Source organism: Ananas comosus, linkage group 4 (assembly GCF_001540865.1).
Source record: "Ananas comosus cultivar F153 linkage group 4, ASM154086v1, whole genome shotgun sequence".
Lineage (NCBI taxonomy): Eukaryota > Viridiplantae > Streptophyta > Magnoliopsida > Poales > Bromeliaceae > Ananas > Ananas comosus.
In genome coordinates, this window is record NC_033624.1 from 13,088,516 (window position 1) to 13,106,675 (window position 18,160).

At 34.2% G+C, this 18,160-nt stretch overlaps 3 protein-coding genes across 4 annotated transcripts; 1 reads left to right on the plus strand and 2 right to left on the minus strand.

The window, feature by feature from the left end:
• Positions 2,789–8,535, plus strand: LOC109709121. Its single transcript, XM_020231190.1, has 2 exons — positions 2,789–2,854; positions 7,439–8,535. Exons 1-2 carry the CDS (start codon positions 2,789–2,791, stop codon positions 8,255–8,257), a joined length of 885 nt encoding a protein of 294 aa, XP_020086779.1. The 3' UTR covers positions 8,258–8,535.
• On the minus strand, positions 8,876–13,169 carry LOC109708560 (reticulon-like protein B2). The gene is made up of 6 exons (XM_020230356.1): positions 13,068–13,169; positions 12,697–12,891; positions 11,387–11,567; positions 9,956–10,097; positions 9,816–9,885; positions 8,876–9,396 (listed from the first exon to the last, which is right to left on the minus strand). The coding sequence occupies exons 2-6, from the start codon at positions 12,875–12,877 to the stop codon at positions 9,227–9,229; spliced, it is 744 nt and encodes a 247-aa protein (XP_020085945.1). The 5' UTR covers positions 12,878–12,891; positions 13,068–13,169; the 3' UTR covers positions 8,876–9,226.
• Positions 14,487–16,867, minus strand: LOC109708462 (probable calcium-binding protein CML27). 2 transcript variants are annotated; one of them, XM_020230215.1, is made up of 2 exons: positions 16,382–16,867; positions 14,487–14,991 (listed from the first exon to the last, which is right to left on the minus strand). In XM_020230215.1, the coding sequence occupies exons 1-2, from the start codon at positions 16,754–16,756 to the stop codon at positions 14,731–14,733; spliced, it is 636 nt and encodes a 211-aa protein (XP_020085804.1). In that variant the 5' UTR covers positions 16,757–16,867; the 3' UTR covers positions 14,487–14,730. The 2 variants fall into 2 exon arrangements, with proteins under 2 accessions (XP_020085804.1, XP_020085803.1); XM_020230214.1 differs by having other exon boundaries at positions 14,487–14,994.

Sequence of the window (18,160 nt, forward strand, 5' to 3'; positions counted from 1 at the left end):
ATGACATCTATGTACATTATTCTTTTCTGGTAGCATTTGGTTCGGATATAAATAAGAACTAATTATTACAAAAATAGATACAAATATGGGATAAAAAAAATAGTGTTTGGATGAAAATAATGTTTAAATAGATAATATGGAATAAGAAAAATAATGGATAGTTATATGTAGAAAATGGAGGTGTTGGTGACTTGGTAGGGATAGTTATATCAGATTATTTTAGATAATCGAGAATTACTATTCTTGGATAAAAAATTTGTGTTTGGGTATAAAGGGAGGGATAAGGGGTTATCGCTCCACTTATTCCTAATCCAAACATTGCCTCTAAATTTACTATATGATAAAAAAAAAATTTATTATTGATTATGAGTTAATTTCACCCTAAACCAACTTAAATTTTCTACATTTTTTTTTATTTACTTGAACAAAATCAAAATTTTCTTTTTTTCGATTGAATCGAACTGAATTTTTCTCGTTTTTTGCTTGAACCGAACCAATCATTATTGAGTGTGGGATTCTCAAACCGGCTCAAGTCCTCCGCATGTTAATAATCTCTTTCTTTGCTTAAACCAAACCGGATTTTTCTCATTTCTTGTTTAAACTAAACCGAATCACATCTCTACATTAGACCGAGCTGTTCCTCTTCCACTTTTTTTTGGTTGTTACCTTCCTTCATCGGTAAGATGAATCCCATCTCTTATCATTGTTGCTTTTATCGTTATTATCTCTTTCTTTGTTGTTGTTTTTTATTTTTTTCTCTTATTATCTATCTGTTTTATCGCACGAATTATTACACTCGTATATACACTATTTCAGCAGCTTAATTATATCTCCACTATATATCTAATAATATGCTAAATTATAGAAAATTTTTTTATAAATATTGATTTTTTTTTCTAACTTTCAAAAGCCTATATTTTACCCTCTGAACATTTCAAGTTGTTATATTTAGTCCCCCCTTTATCAGAATTCCATCACTATTCCGTTAATTTCTTATAATTTATACTGAAAATACTCTTCAAAATAATAGAAATATATTAAAAATTTAATTTTTCTTATAAAAGATGTAAGAACAATTTAATTATTTTACCCTCTCCATTAATGTCATACTTTTCTAAAAATATTTTTAAAATTTTAAAAAAGTAAAATATAGATTTTTGAAAGTTAGAGAGAAAAAAAAAAAAAGAATTATAGAGGGTTTTTTTTGTAATTTAGTCCTAATAATATCATAATAGAGTAACCCACCATACTAGGGCCTATATAATATATTTATTTTAAAAGTACGTTTGAAATAAATTATAGTAAAATTTTTTATATGTCTTTGGCGACTAAAATTTATAATATTTTAAATTTTACTATACCATAAATAGAGTTTTTTATATAATTTTTAAAAAGTTGGGAGAGTCAGGGCCGCTGCGAGATTTTAAGTTCGAAGTCTAACTACTTCACATTTCTACTTAATTTTATTTCTATATTTAAAAAAAAATAAACAAAGTGGGTAGTTAGCTATATTTTTCTAAAAAATTATATTGTGAAAGAGTAATGTTATACCTGTATTCGAATTTTAAAATATTTTACCGATATGTTTATATGAAAGATTTTAATTAGATGATTGACAAAATTTGCAGAAAGATGTTGAATATAAATATTTAGAAACATAATTCTCTAAAAATTTAAGCTTTTGGAGAATTATGATTATTTTTTATTTTCTATCATGATATCAAAGCATTTTGTCTTGAACTCAGACGTGAGAAAAAGCTAGCGTTGACTATAAAAGTATTTAAAAAATATTATTGTCTAAAAAGCTTAAATTTTTAGAGGACTATATCTGTTTCACATTCTTTAATATAGAATAGTGGTTTAAATTCTGATGCGGACACTCTTTTTCGAATTTTTTTGCAACCATGACCGTGAAAAGCTCTTTTTCTTTTTTTGTGATTTGTGGCTAGAAAGATCTGTAGAGTTACGAGAAAAAACGATAAAAAAATATTTTAGTTGCTTCTATAAATAATATATATTATAAATCACACAAAAAAAATCCAAACCTTTTAGGTAAAAAAAAGGTAAAAAAAACAAAACTTATCTAGACTATGAATTATTTTGAATCGACTATGTAATTTTTTAAAATTTTGATTTTATCATCCAACCTTTTAATTTGTTTGATTTAAGTCGATCAAAAATGCATTGACTTTAAAATTTAAGCTAATTATTTGCTGTAATGAATTTATAATTACGAAAATTATATAAAGCATACTAACTAAACCTAAAAAAATAAACAATACTTTCAGAATTTAAAATCAAGGTATATATCGCCAATCGACTCAAACCAAACAAATTAAAAAATTAGATAGTAAATTTTTGAAAGATTACATAACTGATTCAAAATGATCAATAATTCACATAAGTTATGTAGATTTTTACCAACTTTTTTTCTACCTAAAAAGTACATATATATTAAAGTCACTCAACAAGAGTATAACTCTAGCTTGGATTGGCAGCAAACAATGCCAAATAAAAAGACTTGGCTTTGAAACCAATAAATACTCCACACCAACCCAGAAACTGGGAAAGGAGATAAAAATGATGAATCCAGAAGCTGATCGATTGATTGATCTCGTTCCTTTTTTAAAAAAATTTTGCTTTTTTCTTTTATTTTTTCTTTTTTCTTTTTAAAATCTGTGAGAGGTAACGGCTAGTAACAGTAGTTGTTGCAGTACGAGGGTGGACACTAAACAGCACTATACAAGTGCGGTGGGTAAAAGCAAAAGCTAAAAGCCAAAAGCCAACAATGACTGGGTTGTGGGGAAAAGAAGCAGAGGAGTACGTGGTGGGCATGCAAGGGAAGCTGCACAAAGTTCGAATCTAAACGCTAATCAACTATTCCAAAAGCACATGCTGATAAGAAGAACGTACAGCACTCGCGGGCTTCGACTTGACTCGACCCACCTACATGTTGGGTATGTTGTTGAGCCTCTTAGCGTTAGGTCTCTTGTGAACCGCACCACCACTCAACTTATTAGTCTTCTGGATCTATTATCACGAAACAGAATGTTGGGCCTATTTTAGTCCAACTTGGACAGTTAATGTAGCATGTGGGAATCGAACCCGCGCCACTAACTCTTATACCACTTATGGACAGTAAGCGCTAACCAACTATCCCAAAATTACGTATAGGAAGGATGCATCTGTCGCACTTAAGGACTCAGCCACAGCGCTCGCGGGCTTCAACCTGACTCAATCCATCTAAATGTTGGATCTATTGTTGGACCTCTTGCCGTTAAATCTCTTATGGACTGTACATCCACTCAACTTATTAGGCTCACCGAACTCAACTTATTAATCTCTTGACCTATTATCATGGGACACAAAGTTGGACCTATCTTAGTCCAATAATAAATAGCCAACAGAAAGAAAGGTCGGTTGCTTGCTACTGTGTTTCAGAGGATCATCAAACCCCTCAAATACGACACATCTCAAATTGATTATATTGTGTCGTATAAAATCAGAAAAGATCTAATAAAAAATAATATGGTATATTGATATCAAAATAAGGNATATATTTATATCAAAATAAGGCATCTGAAAAAAAAAAAAATTTTGTTTTCCTACTCGCTATTGCAACGTGATCTAAGTCGTCCTTTGATCGAATGTCCGTATTAGCATGTGGAACTGGAAAAGATTACAGCAGAAAAAATAATAAATTATACCTTAAGGCGATCTTGTTGTACAACGTAAAATGGTATTAGACCTAAGCGATCGGGGAGATCATATGCAATTTTATGTTGTTCTTGTACTTGTGCGTAACGTGAAGGTCTTTGATTGTAGAGTAATGCTACAGATACGTTTCAAAGTAGAGTGTATATCTTACATTCACTCAATTTCAAGACCATTACTACTCTACTTACTCTATCAACCTTTTTTTATCTGTACTAAAAATTATTTGGATTTTTATCAACTCCAAAATAAAAGGTCCAAGAGCTACACTTTGTTTTTTAAGTGTACAAGAAGCATTTTTTTTTTATTGTATATTGTTTATTTTCACATAAAATAACAATGACGGATCAGGTTGGTGGTGAATTGCGCTACTAGTCCCTAAACTTTTATACTAATTTCATTTTGATGCTCAAAACTTCTAAATACGTACGCTTCGTCTTATACTTATCCCCATGAACAACAAAGAAAAGTTTCGGCGGGCACGTGGATAAATAATCTTTCCTCTAAAGCGAAAACCAAAGTAAAGGACTCTCAAAATTTTTGAGTGTCAAATATCAACCTAAAAGTTTAAGAGCCAAATTGAAATTTTATTACAGTTCCATCGCCTAGTTGTACTATTATCATTTTGGATGTTTTTCGTGGGATATATACCAGGTCTGACTTTTGAAACAGTTTCTCAATATAAGAAACAAAAATTATAAGTTTAACAAGTAAAGAGTTTATGGCTCAAATGCTCAATTATATTGTGGCAAAACATTAAAATTTTTCGAACCGTAAATAGTTATACCTGAACAGCATTTCTGTAAAAAAAAATTTGTCAGCAGCATTGAATAACATGGCTCAAAGTCATAGGCTGCCAGATCAATCAGAGCTTAGCTGACTCATTTGGTTGCAGTTTGTCAGTATTGCTGTTCTCATTAAATTTAGAAGATGTCATATCACTGTCCAAATTTGCAGAAAGGAAAGAAGCTACAGCTGAAAACAAAGAACTATAGAGTCAAAAAAAAAAAATCAACCAACTAGTGTTCACATGATTGGATGTATTTGAAATGGAGCAATTGCAAAATCCAAGCTGTTAGTTATTTCTCTACAAGATTTTAAGGAAATGCAGTTCTTTCTGAATCATTCATGTGTTCATATATAAAGATTAAAACTATGATGATGGGCCTGCTTGGATGTCAAGAGAATTTATTTAAATACATTTTTTATGCCACGGAAATTAAATGACTTTAAAGCCTAATATGGTATGATTGTTCTGACATTTGATTATACTCTTCGTATACTAAATACTATATTTTTTTTTGAACAAATAAAAGATACGTGCTGAATAAGATGGTCGTGCGTTCAAATAGTGCGCAACTAACGTGCTAAGATTCACAACTTTATTTCCTAGTTCGTGTTAAAATCTGAAATTTGTAAGGTTTATAGAGATCGCTGAAAGATAGAGATAACTTGAAATAAGATCCTGATTCATTTCTGGCGCCTCTCAAAATAAATGGAATTGTTGTTGAGTGTATTAAAATTCCTACTGAACTGGCTAAAATAACTCCCTGTTTTTTTCTGAGCTTAAAACAAAAACAACCAAAGGAAACGGAATGATCCAGTTAAAGAGCCCCCACTCTTTATGCCTTGATACAAGAAATGGAAATAACCCCCNCCCCCCCCCCCCACAAAAACAAAAAAACATTAAAGGCCCAAAACCCAACGAAGCCCAAAAACTTATTGGGCTGAAGTGATGGATGATAACTTATTTGGGGAAAAAATTCTTAAAAGAAAAAGAAGTTGATTTCGGGTAGGGCCGTCAACGAACCGAACACATGCGAGCTGGGGTTGGTTCGTGTTCGCTCGTTTATTAAACGAGCTGAATAGGAGCTAGATTGTTAAATTATTGAGCTGAAAAGTTCAGTTCGTATTCGGCTTGTTTATTAATGAGCCGAATATGAGCTCAGCTTGCGAACAATAAGTTAGATTGTCAGCCATACTATTAGTTAAAAAGTTAAAGAAAATTAGAAAAATTGGAATCCCAATCTAATAAAGAAAATTCACAAAATATAGGGTGTCTTTACATTTGGGTTGGCTTGGGCTATACGAATCGAATAGAAGTGAGCTCACCCAGCTCGTGTTCCCTTAGTTAATATTTCGGGTTGAAAAATTCAGCTCGCATTTGGCTCATTTATTAAATGGCTGATTATCCTCGATCTTATTTGGAACCGAATACGATCTGGCTCGCGAACAGCCAGATAGATTGCCCACCCTGCTTCAAGATTTTCAACTTTTATGGCTAAACAAATATTTTAGATGTAGGGATTGCGAGTAATAAACCCTAAACCCTAAACCCTAATATACTATTAGTTCCTACACTATTTCATATAAAAAAATTAATTTTTTTTGTTTTAAAAAAAAGACAATGATATCAATTGAGGCCTAAATATTGTGTGGAATTTTTTTATATTTAAGTTGCTACGTGGCAATATTTAAGTGGTGGATGTCTCCCACTTTGACCACCGTTTGTCCTATCCATGGTGGTGCCACGTGTCACGCGTCCAACTCACTTGCACAGTTGTACCGCCCCACCACCGACCCTCTCCGCACCAATCTCCGCAGCTCACCCAACTCGAACAACTACCAAACCCATCCGTTACCCGACGCTACGCGTACCCGAAGATGCCCCTCGGGAACAACGTAACTTACCATACTCCTTCCAATAAATACGCACCACCTCATGATGGCCACTATTCCCTAGACCGGGTGTACTGGACTGGAGCAATAGACCACCCAACACACTGATTTCTTTTTACCTTAGATAAGTTAAAAATTAAACTGATCTTACGTTGATACGACTTGTAACTATAATGCGTAAATAAAATACCTGCTTATAGAAGCAATAATAATGTTAGGTCAATTCAGAATAAGTGTTGTAGTTTAGGATTATATATATATATATATATATATATATATATATATATATATATATATATATATAGGACATTTTATAAATTGAACTCTATTTAAGAAATACCTACGATACATTGGAATACTTTTACATGCAGTAATTACTTCCTACAATAAGTTGTAAACATATTACAACAAAAAGAACTCTTTCTTAATTAATTTGAAGGTGAATGATATCTTTACTGTTTATTTATTTAACTAAATAGACCACCGACAATCATCAACAAAGCTAGTGATGAATTTGTAAGATATTAATTTATGAGGCCAGCAATTTGTACCCCAACTTGCAAGTTTATAATGAGGTGTTCAAGCTTCGAGCTCTACAGAAAAAAAAAAAAAACAAAAACAAAAAAGGAAAAAATACGTATAGGTTCCTACAAATATAATGAATTACAAATATATTTCTATAAAGTTCGACTTTTATATATTGCTCTTACAGTCCTTAAAAAAATTTAGTTAATCATAGGTTAAATATTTTACCTTGATTAGTTAATGAAGTGAATTAACTTTTTACTCCTCTGTAATTAACAGTGGATATATTTGTAATAGCAAAAAAATTATTTCACTTACAAAATAAATAATATTTTAACGATAATAAATTAGAGGGACATATTTGAAAATATTAAGACTTTTATAGGGACAATATATGAAAATTAAAATTTATAAGAATATGTTTGTAATTTAATATATTTGTAGGGACCTCTATGAAATTAATCCAAATAGTAGTTTTTATGTTGGGGTTTCTTAGGGTAAAGCCTAAGAAACGTGGTAGTCGTGGACTAGACAGCGATTTCATGTGAGGGACAACGTACCGCCTGCGAGGATCGCATCAGCTTTTCCCCGCACTCAGCTCTCTTCTCGCTTTACTTTTCCCCTCCGCATCCTCCTCCCCAGCAATGGAACTCCACCTTCCGGAAAACGACTTCCGCCGCTCCCATCTTCTTCTTCTTCTTCCTCGCCCATGGACTCCGCGAGCAAGGACTACTGCCACCGCCACCGCCACCGCCACTGCCGAGGCGGCGCCACGCTCCTCCTCCGCCGCTGCGCCCTCCTCACCGTCGCGGCGCTCCTCGCCCTCGCCCTCGTCCTCGTCGTCCTCGCCCTCACCGTATTCCGGCCCCGCCACGCCGTCACCACCGTCGACTACGTGCGCCTCGCGGGGCTCCGCATCGCGCTCGACGTGCCCGACCTCGGCGTCGACCTCAACCTAACCCTAGACCTCGCAATCACGGCCTACAACCCGAACCGCGTCGGGTTCCGGTACGGCGAGGGCGACGCCGAGCTCTACTACCGGGGCGCGCTCGTGGGCGCGGCGTCGATCCCGGCCGGGGAGGTGGCGCCGCGCGGGAAGGTGCGCACGGACGTGGAGCTCACGCTGCTCGCGGGGCGACTCGCCGGGGACGCGGCGCTCTACGCGGACGTGGTCGCCGGGGAGGTGCCCTTCGCCACGGAGACGACGATCCCCGGGAGGGTCACCGTGCTCGGGGTGCTCAAGCACCACATGGTGACGTACACCGCGTGCGACATCACCGTGTCCGTGCGGAATCGGACGGTGGAGAACTCCAATTGCAGGTACAGGACCAAATTCTGATCCTAGCTTATTTGGGGTACAATACTGTATACGAAATTTACATAAATAAATATAGAGAGAGAGAGAGAGATGAGATGTTTGATGGAATTCCCGCCTGTACCGTTTACATGATTTATGGAGCTTCATGGAACTCGAACTTGAAAATCTCGACTCTCGAGTAAGTAGAACAATATAATTTTTTTTAAAAAAAATCTTAACTGAAATAAGTTAGCTATAGCTGTTATCTTCTTTATATTCTTTATGTTAATCATATGGAGAGTGGAATAGTTTATCGCAAAGAGGAGGTCTAGTCCCTTCACTTTTGTTAGTGAGATAATTCAGGTGGAGAGAACTTCTTCCTTACTAGTTCAGCATTTGAACTCGAAATATCTATAGGTGAGAATTAATGATCATAATAATATATATTATGTTTAATTCTTTGATTCGTTGTGCGGTACTAGTTAAATTGATTGTGCGGTACTAGGCGAATGGAATTTCTTATTCATGTCACACATTTCTCATGCAAGTATATATTTTGGCCAATTGCGTCATTAAGTAGACTCGTACACTTCCCTAAAACTCCTCCTGTGGATGTACTGGTATAAAGTTATCATGTGAAAGCTAAAACAACATAGGAAATTAACACATGAATAATCATAGACAACTCATTGAAACGGATGCAAAGAAGCAGGTCATAGAACAATATTATGAATACCAGCCCTATAGAAGAACATCAGAGCAGTAGTATCTGTTTATCTTCTTCAAGATCAAAAACTAACATAGGAAAAAAAATTTTGAGTTTGATGGTTGAAAATAGTCTTAAGCTAGAGGTATGGACGTGTGCCGAATAAGCCTTGGAAAAAAATTTCACAAGCTTGAGTCTTTTAGAAACTTTTTCACTTCCCCACTCCCAAAAATGCTCCGGCAATATTCTGGCAAACAAACAGGAGCAATGCTGAAGAAAGAGGGTATGAAGAACACTTATCGTTCTCAATGCTGCTTCTTATCAGCGAATGGTCCGCGCGGTATCTTCTGAAGCACTTTCTCGTCCAGCACCTTGTAGTGCTTACTGATTTCGACCATCGCCTTCTCAGCTGCAGTATCGACGTGATCTTCGTATTTTTCATAGAATACCGGCAGGGTATATGCGATCACGAAAACTGCACAGGCAAACCAATAAGAATGTATATATAAAAAAAAAAATTGAAAATGCCTCTACTTAAGACAAAAACTAGTGCTTAGTATAGTCCATAACATATATATGGTGTATTTTAGCGTGTCAATAACATGCACATAATATACATTGAACTAGAATACATTCGGAAAAGCTGGTGCTTCCATCTTTCATGAATCGCATATTCGCATGCGTTTGAAATCCACATGGATGCCCGACGGGCATGCATCTTTATGTGCATCATACGGCCTTGGTGCAGGCCCATGCAGATCCCAGTGCGCATCAAAATAGCGAAAAAGATTAACTACAGCTATTACAGTGCTTTTAAAAGTATTCTAGCTCAAATCCAAGATGAATTAGTTGTTAGCTTAAATCAATGCGAGAAAGACTATGATGGGAACATACTGATATAGAAAAGAGTCAAGAAACTGAACCAGCTGCCAACAACAGAAATGACCCAGAGACCTGCAATGACCTGCATGAAATTCTCTGTAAGACCACTGAAATGAAATTTGGTTTAAGAAAGTAATATTTTGATACTTCACCATCAAAAATGTCTTCAAATCCTTTCCAGAAGCTACGTATCGGAAAGTTACGAAAGCTTCATTAATTTCAAATCGTATAGTTTGTGCTATTTGTAGAAACAGGTCCTCAGGCAAAATAACCTCTGGAAACTTAGGTGGAGACCTGAATCAATAAAAGAATGTTTATTCAAAATATATATTTAAGAAGAGAGACCGCTCTACAATTAGTAATGTTTTTGAGGTATTAACTTGCCAAAGCTATCAAAAATATAAAAAGTGAAAATGTTGCATTTAATATTTTAGCAATAGTATATAGGAGGAAACTTGAATGTTGATTTAAGTACAGCTGGGGAATGCAAAATTCCTACATAGGATAAAACCATACAGGATAAGCAGTAAGTTCGGACTAGAAACATTTTAAAGTTATACAGGGAAACAAAAAAAACCTACAAAAGGCCAACTAGATGGAACGAAAATTTACTAATTACATCAAATTATAATGACAATGGACTGATTCTGACGAACAGATCAGGCAAGATAAGTTTCAAAATGAAATGAAAATTATATAAGCCTTATAAAATAAAGCTAGAAGACAGCTGCAAGGAATTAAATTCCAGACGATGACATTGATTAAAAAGGTAAAGTAAGCATAGGATGCTATCATTTCTTTAGCAAGTCATAAACTGAAAGAATAAAATCAATTTACAAGTATAAAGATGCAGTTTTTGGAAAATAAAAAATATAAAAACTATCAAAATGATGCAAAATAAGTCATATCTAAATGACTACTATATAAAAATGAAACCACGACTTCCATTTGGTCCCAGTACAGTTCAATGGTACAAGATGTCCACATTCTTAATAGACTACGTAATTTCAATTACACCAAATACTCGCTTCCTATGTGCTGTAGCTTCTTATAAAGGCACTTGGTTGAAATCATGCCTGTATGTATTTCTCCAATATCTTATGAATATACAGAAACGGATACGGTTTGATTTTTTTTTGTTTTTTACTACCCAATTAAATCAATAGCAAGTGATTCACAAAATTTTATTTATACCAAGCTCAAGCACTCAGTGAATTCTCTTGGACCCAGAATGAAATGGGGTTCCATTCGTTTTCCTTATAAAAAAAAAAAAAAGATGAACTGCCCTGAACCAAAGTCAAGGGTTTGTTTTGTTTATCAATTCAAAAGTCCTTTATACACACCCTATTGGATATGACACCTAAATAGAAATTAAGAATGAATCACACAGATTCAAATAACCAAGTTGAGCAAATGTTGCCATTGCAAAATTAAAAGTGCATAATTGAGAAAGGTACTGCTATCATTAATTCTATAAACATAAATGAACAGTATGTTACAGAGATAGAAAAATTTCGCAAACATTCGACTGAGCAAAAGAATGGCTAAGCAATCATATGACGTAGAAGTGTATGGGGCCTCACCTGTTTACAAATGATGCTGCATTGGACCAAATAAAAGATAAAGCCAGCAAAGCTATAACAGAGTGGCATATAAAAGTGAGTAGGTGATAACCCAACCATTCAAAGAGAATCCAAATAATAGTTACTCCAGCAAGTATGCTGCCTGATGTCTTCTTATCTCTCCACAAAATAATATCAGCATCTGAAAGCATCAACAAATATCAGTAAGTTTTAGAGAGCCTTTAACTAAGAGAAGCCAAACAAACATGGCAAATGTTGGAGCAAAGATGCTGACTCCCGGATCTTACAAAAAACAAAACCAGGTTCTGGTTTGACACAGGTTTTGATTGCTTTATCTACCAGTCTCTTTTGACTTTTCGTAAATAAAAGACAAATGCTAAAGACTTTAATTTATATGGATATAACTCAACAAAGCAAAATGTGCATACGAAGGAAAGAACAGTACATATGATTAAAAAACATGCACTATTTATATCTGATCTTCTATTAAGTCAAATATCCTACACACCAAAATCACCAGATGAAACAAATGAGAAGAAACTGAAAGAGGAATATTCAACAGCATAAGCTGGAAAATCAGAGACAAATGTTTGCCCAAGCTAGTACATAGCTACCAGAAAATGTAGTAGTTAGTACAGTTAGAAACAATCTATGGTTAGAAAAGAAAGAGCTTACAGTCATAACAAAAATGCTTATGTAATGCATTCTATCATTACCCCAAAATGTTACAGGAGGGTGAGCTGTTATTCCGTAAACTAAATTGCTTCTAGACAAATTTGATCTAGACATTATTAATGGTGAAGATGTAATACACCTTTAAATGGCAATTATAAAGCAAATTCCTGTTATAAACTAAACAATTATCTTTAATAACATTCATAACTGAGACCGAAAACACCTTCTAAAGTTCATCAGTTTTACCTGATCGTACTTCCTAATTCTATATTGCAGGTTAAAATTACTAAAAATCGACCATTGAAAACTTACAATCCTCTATTTAACCAACAAAAATTTTAAAAAAAAAATCTAAATTTCTGCAACCTGACTCCATCAATCGTAAAGACAATATGAATAGGTCACAAATACAAATAATTGATGATGAACCTTCACAAGATATAAATCGCCAGATCGCTATTTGCATTGCCATAAAACAATCGATCATTAACATATCAGATTATGACAACATTATCTCAACTAATTATACACAAAACAAATTTAACCGAATTTTTGATGAAAATGTGTATATATCATTCTCAACAAATATAATCAACAATTAACAAAGGCAATAATCCTGGTAAAAGAAACCATACATTTCCCTCCTCCGAGAACTTTGTGCACCGATTCCTTCCTCCCGAAGAGCCGTTTCTTCCTCGCATTATGCGAGGAGGGCCTCTCACTTTCGGAATCCGATGACGACGACGATCCCTTGTACTCATGAATCATCTCGTTGATCTTCTCCGTCATCGAGTTATGCTCACCGATCTCCGACATTTTCCCCTAACCCTCTTCAATATTTTTTTAGAACAGAATCAGCACAAACGATTTAACAAATTACGAAACCAAAAAATCGCACGAAATCGATCGAGCGTTTAACACATCAAAAGGCCGATCGAATCTACTACGATCTCGATCAACAATGAAGCGCATCAAAATGCGATAGGATCGAATTAGGGTTTCTTACCGAAGAAAGAGTCGTCTCTTACGTTTCCTTCTCCCTCTCTCTCTCTCTCTCTCTCTCTCTCCTCGACGCTCTTCACGCTCGAAACCGAAAAATGGAAACGGGCGAACGAAGGGGAGGTAAAGGCGGGGGCCTTAAATAGTCCGTGGCCGGGAGAATCGGGCGGCTACGAAGTTTCCGTTACTCGATCCAACGGTCATTGTGGCTTCGCCGTTAATGTCTAGTCACGGAGAGATGACGCCGTTAGATTCTGCGTCCGTTCTCACGTTGAATGAACGGAGGGCCTCGGGGAACGGCTCGGTTCAAATTTAAATCACTCGGGACGATTTAATAGGCCGGTTCAGTTGGACCGGTCCGGTCCAACTCTAATAGGGAAAAAAGGCCGGCCCAATTCATTTATAGCATGGTAAAATTCGACGGAGACGCCTGAACTATAGGATATTCTGAAAAAACCCCTCAGTTTAAGTCGATTTTTTTTAAAATTTTTTGGTTAAATTTTAAGGCTCGATCAACTGTTAAAAGTTACTTAGAATTTATTTTTTAGGAGAAAAGGTGCATAGACAAGTTTTTTTTAAAAAATATTCATTTTGTTATCACAAAAGTTTTTGAAGTTTATGCTGTTTGATAGCAATGATTAATTGTTCACTTATGGTTGCAAGAATTTTTCACCATTTAGTAATACAAATTCACTTCACATTATAACTAAACCTCATAATATATTTTAAAACTTACATGTACAACTTTACTTCATAATATATTTATTGCTATGTACTAATGTACACCATTTGGTTTTTAAATATTCAATGTTAAAGATAAACTGTTAAATGCCTATTAAGTTTAAAATTGATGTATACAAAAGTATTATTAATTCAATAATATGTATACAAAATTGATGTATATTAAATTGATGTATACAAAATTGATGTATATAATAGGTGCTTAGCAATTGAAAGACTCAAAAAGTATTATTAATTCTAAAGAAAACAAATGTTGGAAAGAGATTGGAAAAAAAAAAAAAGTTCCGAAATCAATATTGATCGAATTGGAGTATTCGTAGCTACTGTTTGAATAGAACTATTTAAACAAAAAAAAAAAAAAAATATGTCAGAACTAAAAATTCTAGTTATGAAGATCAGATGAGTAAATTTTTTGCGATTTATAAAAGTGTTTTTTGGCGGAAGTTGGAGAAGAGTTGCAGTGATTCGGTGCAATACTTTGAGAGTTGATTATTAAATTGAAATTTACATGTTAGAAGAATTTAATATAAATTTTGTTTTAAGTTTCTTTTATTTATATCACTCTTTTTAATTTTTTTGATTTGAGTTATTCGAACAATGGTTGCTAATAAAATAGATCATAACTAATTTATCAAAAAACAATTGTACTTTTTAAAATTAGTAATACAATTATACAAATCATTCATTTTGTTCACCCCCATTTCAAAGATGTAAGCTTTTTTCCTACATACTAAATTCAATTCTTCATATAGCACTTCAAATTACAACACCCCCAAATTATTAATTACATAATCAAAAAAAAAAAAAAACGCGTGCGCGCGCGCACACACTCTCCTCCCCATTCCATGATATTTCTAAAGCGAGATCATATCTATCAAAGTAGAAAGGAAATGCATCGTATATTAATTGACCAAAACCGACAGTGGATATCATGCGCCCTTCACAGAGATGCCCTGCATCATGCACTTGAACTCGCCGAAATTCACCCGTCCGTCATGATCCTGATCGACGGAGCAGATCATCTCGCGAACCCTCGCAAGGCTCTTTGCCTCCGGCAACCCTAGCTTCCCGAGCACCACCTGGAGTTCGGCAGCGGAGATGAACCCATCCCCGTCCTCGTCGAAAACCCGAAACGCCTCCTTCATGTCCTCCTCCTCTTGATCATCAGTGATACAGAAGAGCTCCTCCTCCTGCTGAATATAAAATACTAAAATATTATTCTTTTATTTTATACAACATCAGAACAAAAGATATTAAGTTCGCTCGTCATCAACAATATACGAAAGCAATATAGTTTAAGACTAGTTTTTGAGTTTTCAGAGATAAACGTTTGATATTGTGTGATGCACGTTTTTTTTTTCTCTGATCCACAATTTTGTAATATTTGAGAGAAAAAAAATATTTGAATTTTTTTTTCAAAAAGCATGAAAGTACGTGGTTTTAATCAGCACGGTGTGGCCTGAAGGTGGTGTTCATTTGCTTCTTCAAAAAAAAATTTTATAAAATAATTTTCTAATCAAAAAATTTATTTTTCGTCCATTTAGATTTTTTAAAAATAAATATTCTGAAAATATTCCTTTTAGATGCATAATATTTTTCAAAATTAACTTTTAGAAAAATAATTATTTGTGATTTTTTGAGAAATAGAGATGGATTGTTGTGTCATCGTTTAGCTCATATCGATCACAGCGAGAGCGCTTTTTAAAATTTTTGAATTTTATCTAAAAAAAAAAAAAAACACTTTCTCCTAGACAAGACCAATATAAAATACTATATAATTTAGGCTAAATTACAGATTTTTTTTTTTGTAGAAACTTTTTTTATTTTTTCTTTCTAACTTCTAAAAATGTATATTTTATCTTTTTAAAATTTTAGAAATATTTTTAGAAAAATATCGTATTAATGAAGAGGGCAAAATAATCAAATTGACTTTACTTCTTTTATAAAAAATAATAATTTTTTAATATATATAGATATATATGTTATTTTAAAAAATATTTTTGATATAAATTATACAAAATGAACGTAATAATAATAGAACACTAACGAGAGGAGCTATATGCAACAATTGAAAATATTAAAGAAGTAATATATAATGAAAGAATAGGTATTTATAAGAAGATTTTTTGTAATTTATTATTAGGTTAATTTTCTACAGATCTCCACAAATATAATAAGTGACCAATATATCCCTATAAAATTTAATTTTCATATGTTGTCTCTACAAAAATTATGATATTTTCAAATGAGTCCCTCTAATTTGTTATCATTAGAGAATCATTAGAAATTTGTTTATATTTTTAATTTTGTTATCACAAATATATCTTTTCAAAAATTATAACAGTATGATATAAGAGGAAACAAAAATATTAAAAATTAATTATGATTAGATATTTAATCTATAATTAACTAAATTTTTTAACCGATTCTAATGGCAGAAATATATTTAAAAATATTAGAATTTTTATAAAGACAATATATAAAAATTAAACTTTATAATGATATATTTGTTATTCACTATATTTGTAGAGATCTGTATGAAATTAATCCATTATTATTACTACTACGGCTGCGACGCACCTCGGTGGCGGGTGAAGGAGAGGGGGGGCCGGCGAAGAGCGCGTCGCCGAGGGCGCGGTGGAGGGCGTTGAAGTCGGGGAAGAGGAGGCCGGCGCGGCCGGGGGGTACGAAGGCGGCGACGGTGGCGGCGAGCTCTGCGCAGTCGGCGCCGAGGCCAAGGCGGTCGAGGGCGAGGGCGATCTCGTCGACAGTGATCTCGCCATCGCCGTCGCTGTCGAAGATGTCGAACACCCGCCGCAGCCGCACCGCATTCAGGCTCTCGCTCCGCAGCCGGAACGACCGCGACGGGGCCGCCACCCCCCGCCTCACTCCCTCCGCCGCCTCCTCCGATGCCGACGCCGCCACCGACGACGGTGATAACATTAATGATTCCATTAATATTAATTAATTATAATTAATAATCCTAATATTAATTATTAATTAATTAATATTAATATTTGGAATAAAAAGGAGGAATTGGGGAGGAGAATAAGGTGAGGGGGTTGGTGGGGGGCGGGGGGGGGGAGCGGAATCAAATGGGTGGTGGGGGGATTCATTTATAGGAGGAGAGAGGATAAGGGCAGGTGAAAATTTACGAAGAACACCCTCAGCTACAGCATATTGTGAAATGGGTGCTCAAAATTTTTCCTCAAGATTTGATTTTATTAAATTTTAAAATACAAGTAAAATTATCAAAAATTTAATAAGTTTTAATTTATGTCCTAATTTTCGAATAAATAACAGCTAAATGCGATCTAAATTATTAAAACTGTTAAAATTGAACGGTCCATATGTCAAATAGACAATAGTTGAGGGGTTTATGTACATTTTTTCACCGAGGCTCGGTCAGCTTGTTCGGAAGAGCGCGTGCGCCGGAAATGGAGCCAAAAATTTGGAGGGTTATTATTATTATTTTTTTTTTGGGGGGGGGTTTCTTGTGCCATTGATTTACCTAAATTTAACTTATTTACGTTAGAGAGTCTTGTTGTAACGTTTGTGGAAAAGTGCGTCAAGTTTTTAGTATTTATTTGATATGAAAAAAAAAAATAGAACTTTAAAACAGAAAAATAAGGATGATTTTTTCGTCCATGATCAGTTTAAGCTTTCCAATTTATCAAAATAACTAATATTGCCTCAACAAAGAAAGAAACATTAATGATCGATCACAAAGCTCAAAAAATCCGAAAAAAAGAGAGACAAAAGTAAAATAAGCTCATATATGGACAAGCATTACGATTGTTCTGATTCTTACGTTGAGTTGAATATGATTATAATAGTCGTGGTAATTAATAACATAAAATTAGCTACAGCTGGTACATTAATCTATTGCTAAAAGCACTTTTCCTTAATATATTGTCAAAAAGCACTTCCTCCTCAATAATATGAGTTGTAGGAGGATGTACAGATAACAACAACTTGAGCTTTTATTAGGGGAAGCAAAAAGATTAAGGTGGGTGACAACTTTGGACTTTGTTTACCATGTGTTGTAATGCAATTATTATAAATCATAAATTAGATAGTAGTGTCCAGAAACTTTAGAGTTACCATTTGTTCGTATCGCAGTTATTTCTATTTCCAGCTGCAATTTTATCTAAAATATTTAATAAATAAAAAAATTTGAATTCGTAAATAGAAAAGGATAAAATAAGGGCATTATTCAGTTGACGCTTTAACAAATGCCGGTGAAATCGTGCGGCCAATAAGTGATTTTTTGGTGGCCGCTTTTTTTACCACAATTTTATAGTATTGAAAAAAAATAAAAATAAAAAAAAACTTAAAAAAAAATTACGCATTCCAAAA

What these genes read in the sequence shown, in the direction of transcription:
- LOC109709121 (XM_020231190.1), top strand. Translation starts at nt 2,789, where the DNA reads ATGACTGGGTTGTGGGGAAAAGAAGCAGAGGAGTACGTGGTGGGCATG. An exon ending in TGCAAGGGAAGCTGCACAAA is followed by an intron (nt 2,855 to 7,438) that starts GTTCGAATCTAA and finishes GAAACGTGGTAG; the next exon opens with TCGTGGACTAGACAGCGATT.
- LOC109708560 (XM_020230356.1), bottom strand. Translation starts at nt 12,877, where the DNA reads ATGTCGGAGATCGGTGAGCATAACTCGATGACGGAGAAGATCAACGAG. An exon ending in ATTTGAAGACATTTTTGATG is followed by an intron (nt 9,886 to 9,955) that starts GTGAAGTATCAA and finishes AATTTCATGCAG; the next exon opens with GTCATTGCAGGTCTCTGGGT. An exon ending in CTTGACTCTTTTCTATATCA is followed by an intron (nt 9,397 to 9,815) that starts GTATGTTCCCAT and finishes TTGCCTGTGCAG; the next exon opens with TTTTCGTGATCGCATATACC.
- LOC109708462 (XM_020230214.1), bottom strand. Translation starts at nt 16,756, where the DNA reads ATGGAATCATTAATGTTATCACCGTCGTCGGTGGCGGCGTCGGCATCG. An exon ending in CTCCTTCACCCGCCACCGAG is followed by an intron (nt 14,995 to 16,381) that starts GTGCGTCGCAGC and finishes TTTTATATTCAG; the next exon opens with CAGGAGGAGGAGCTCTTCTG.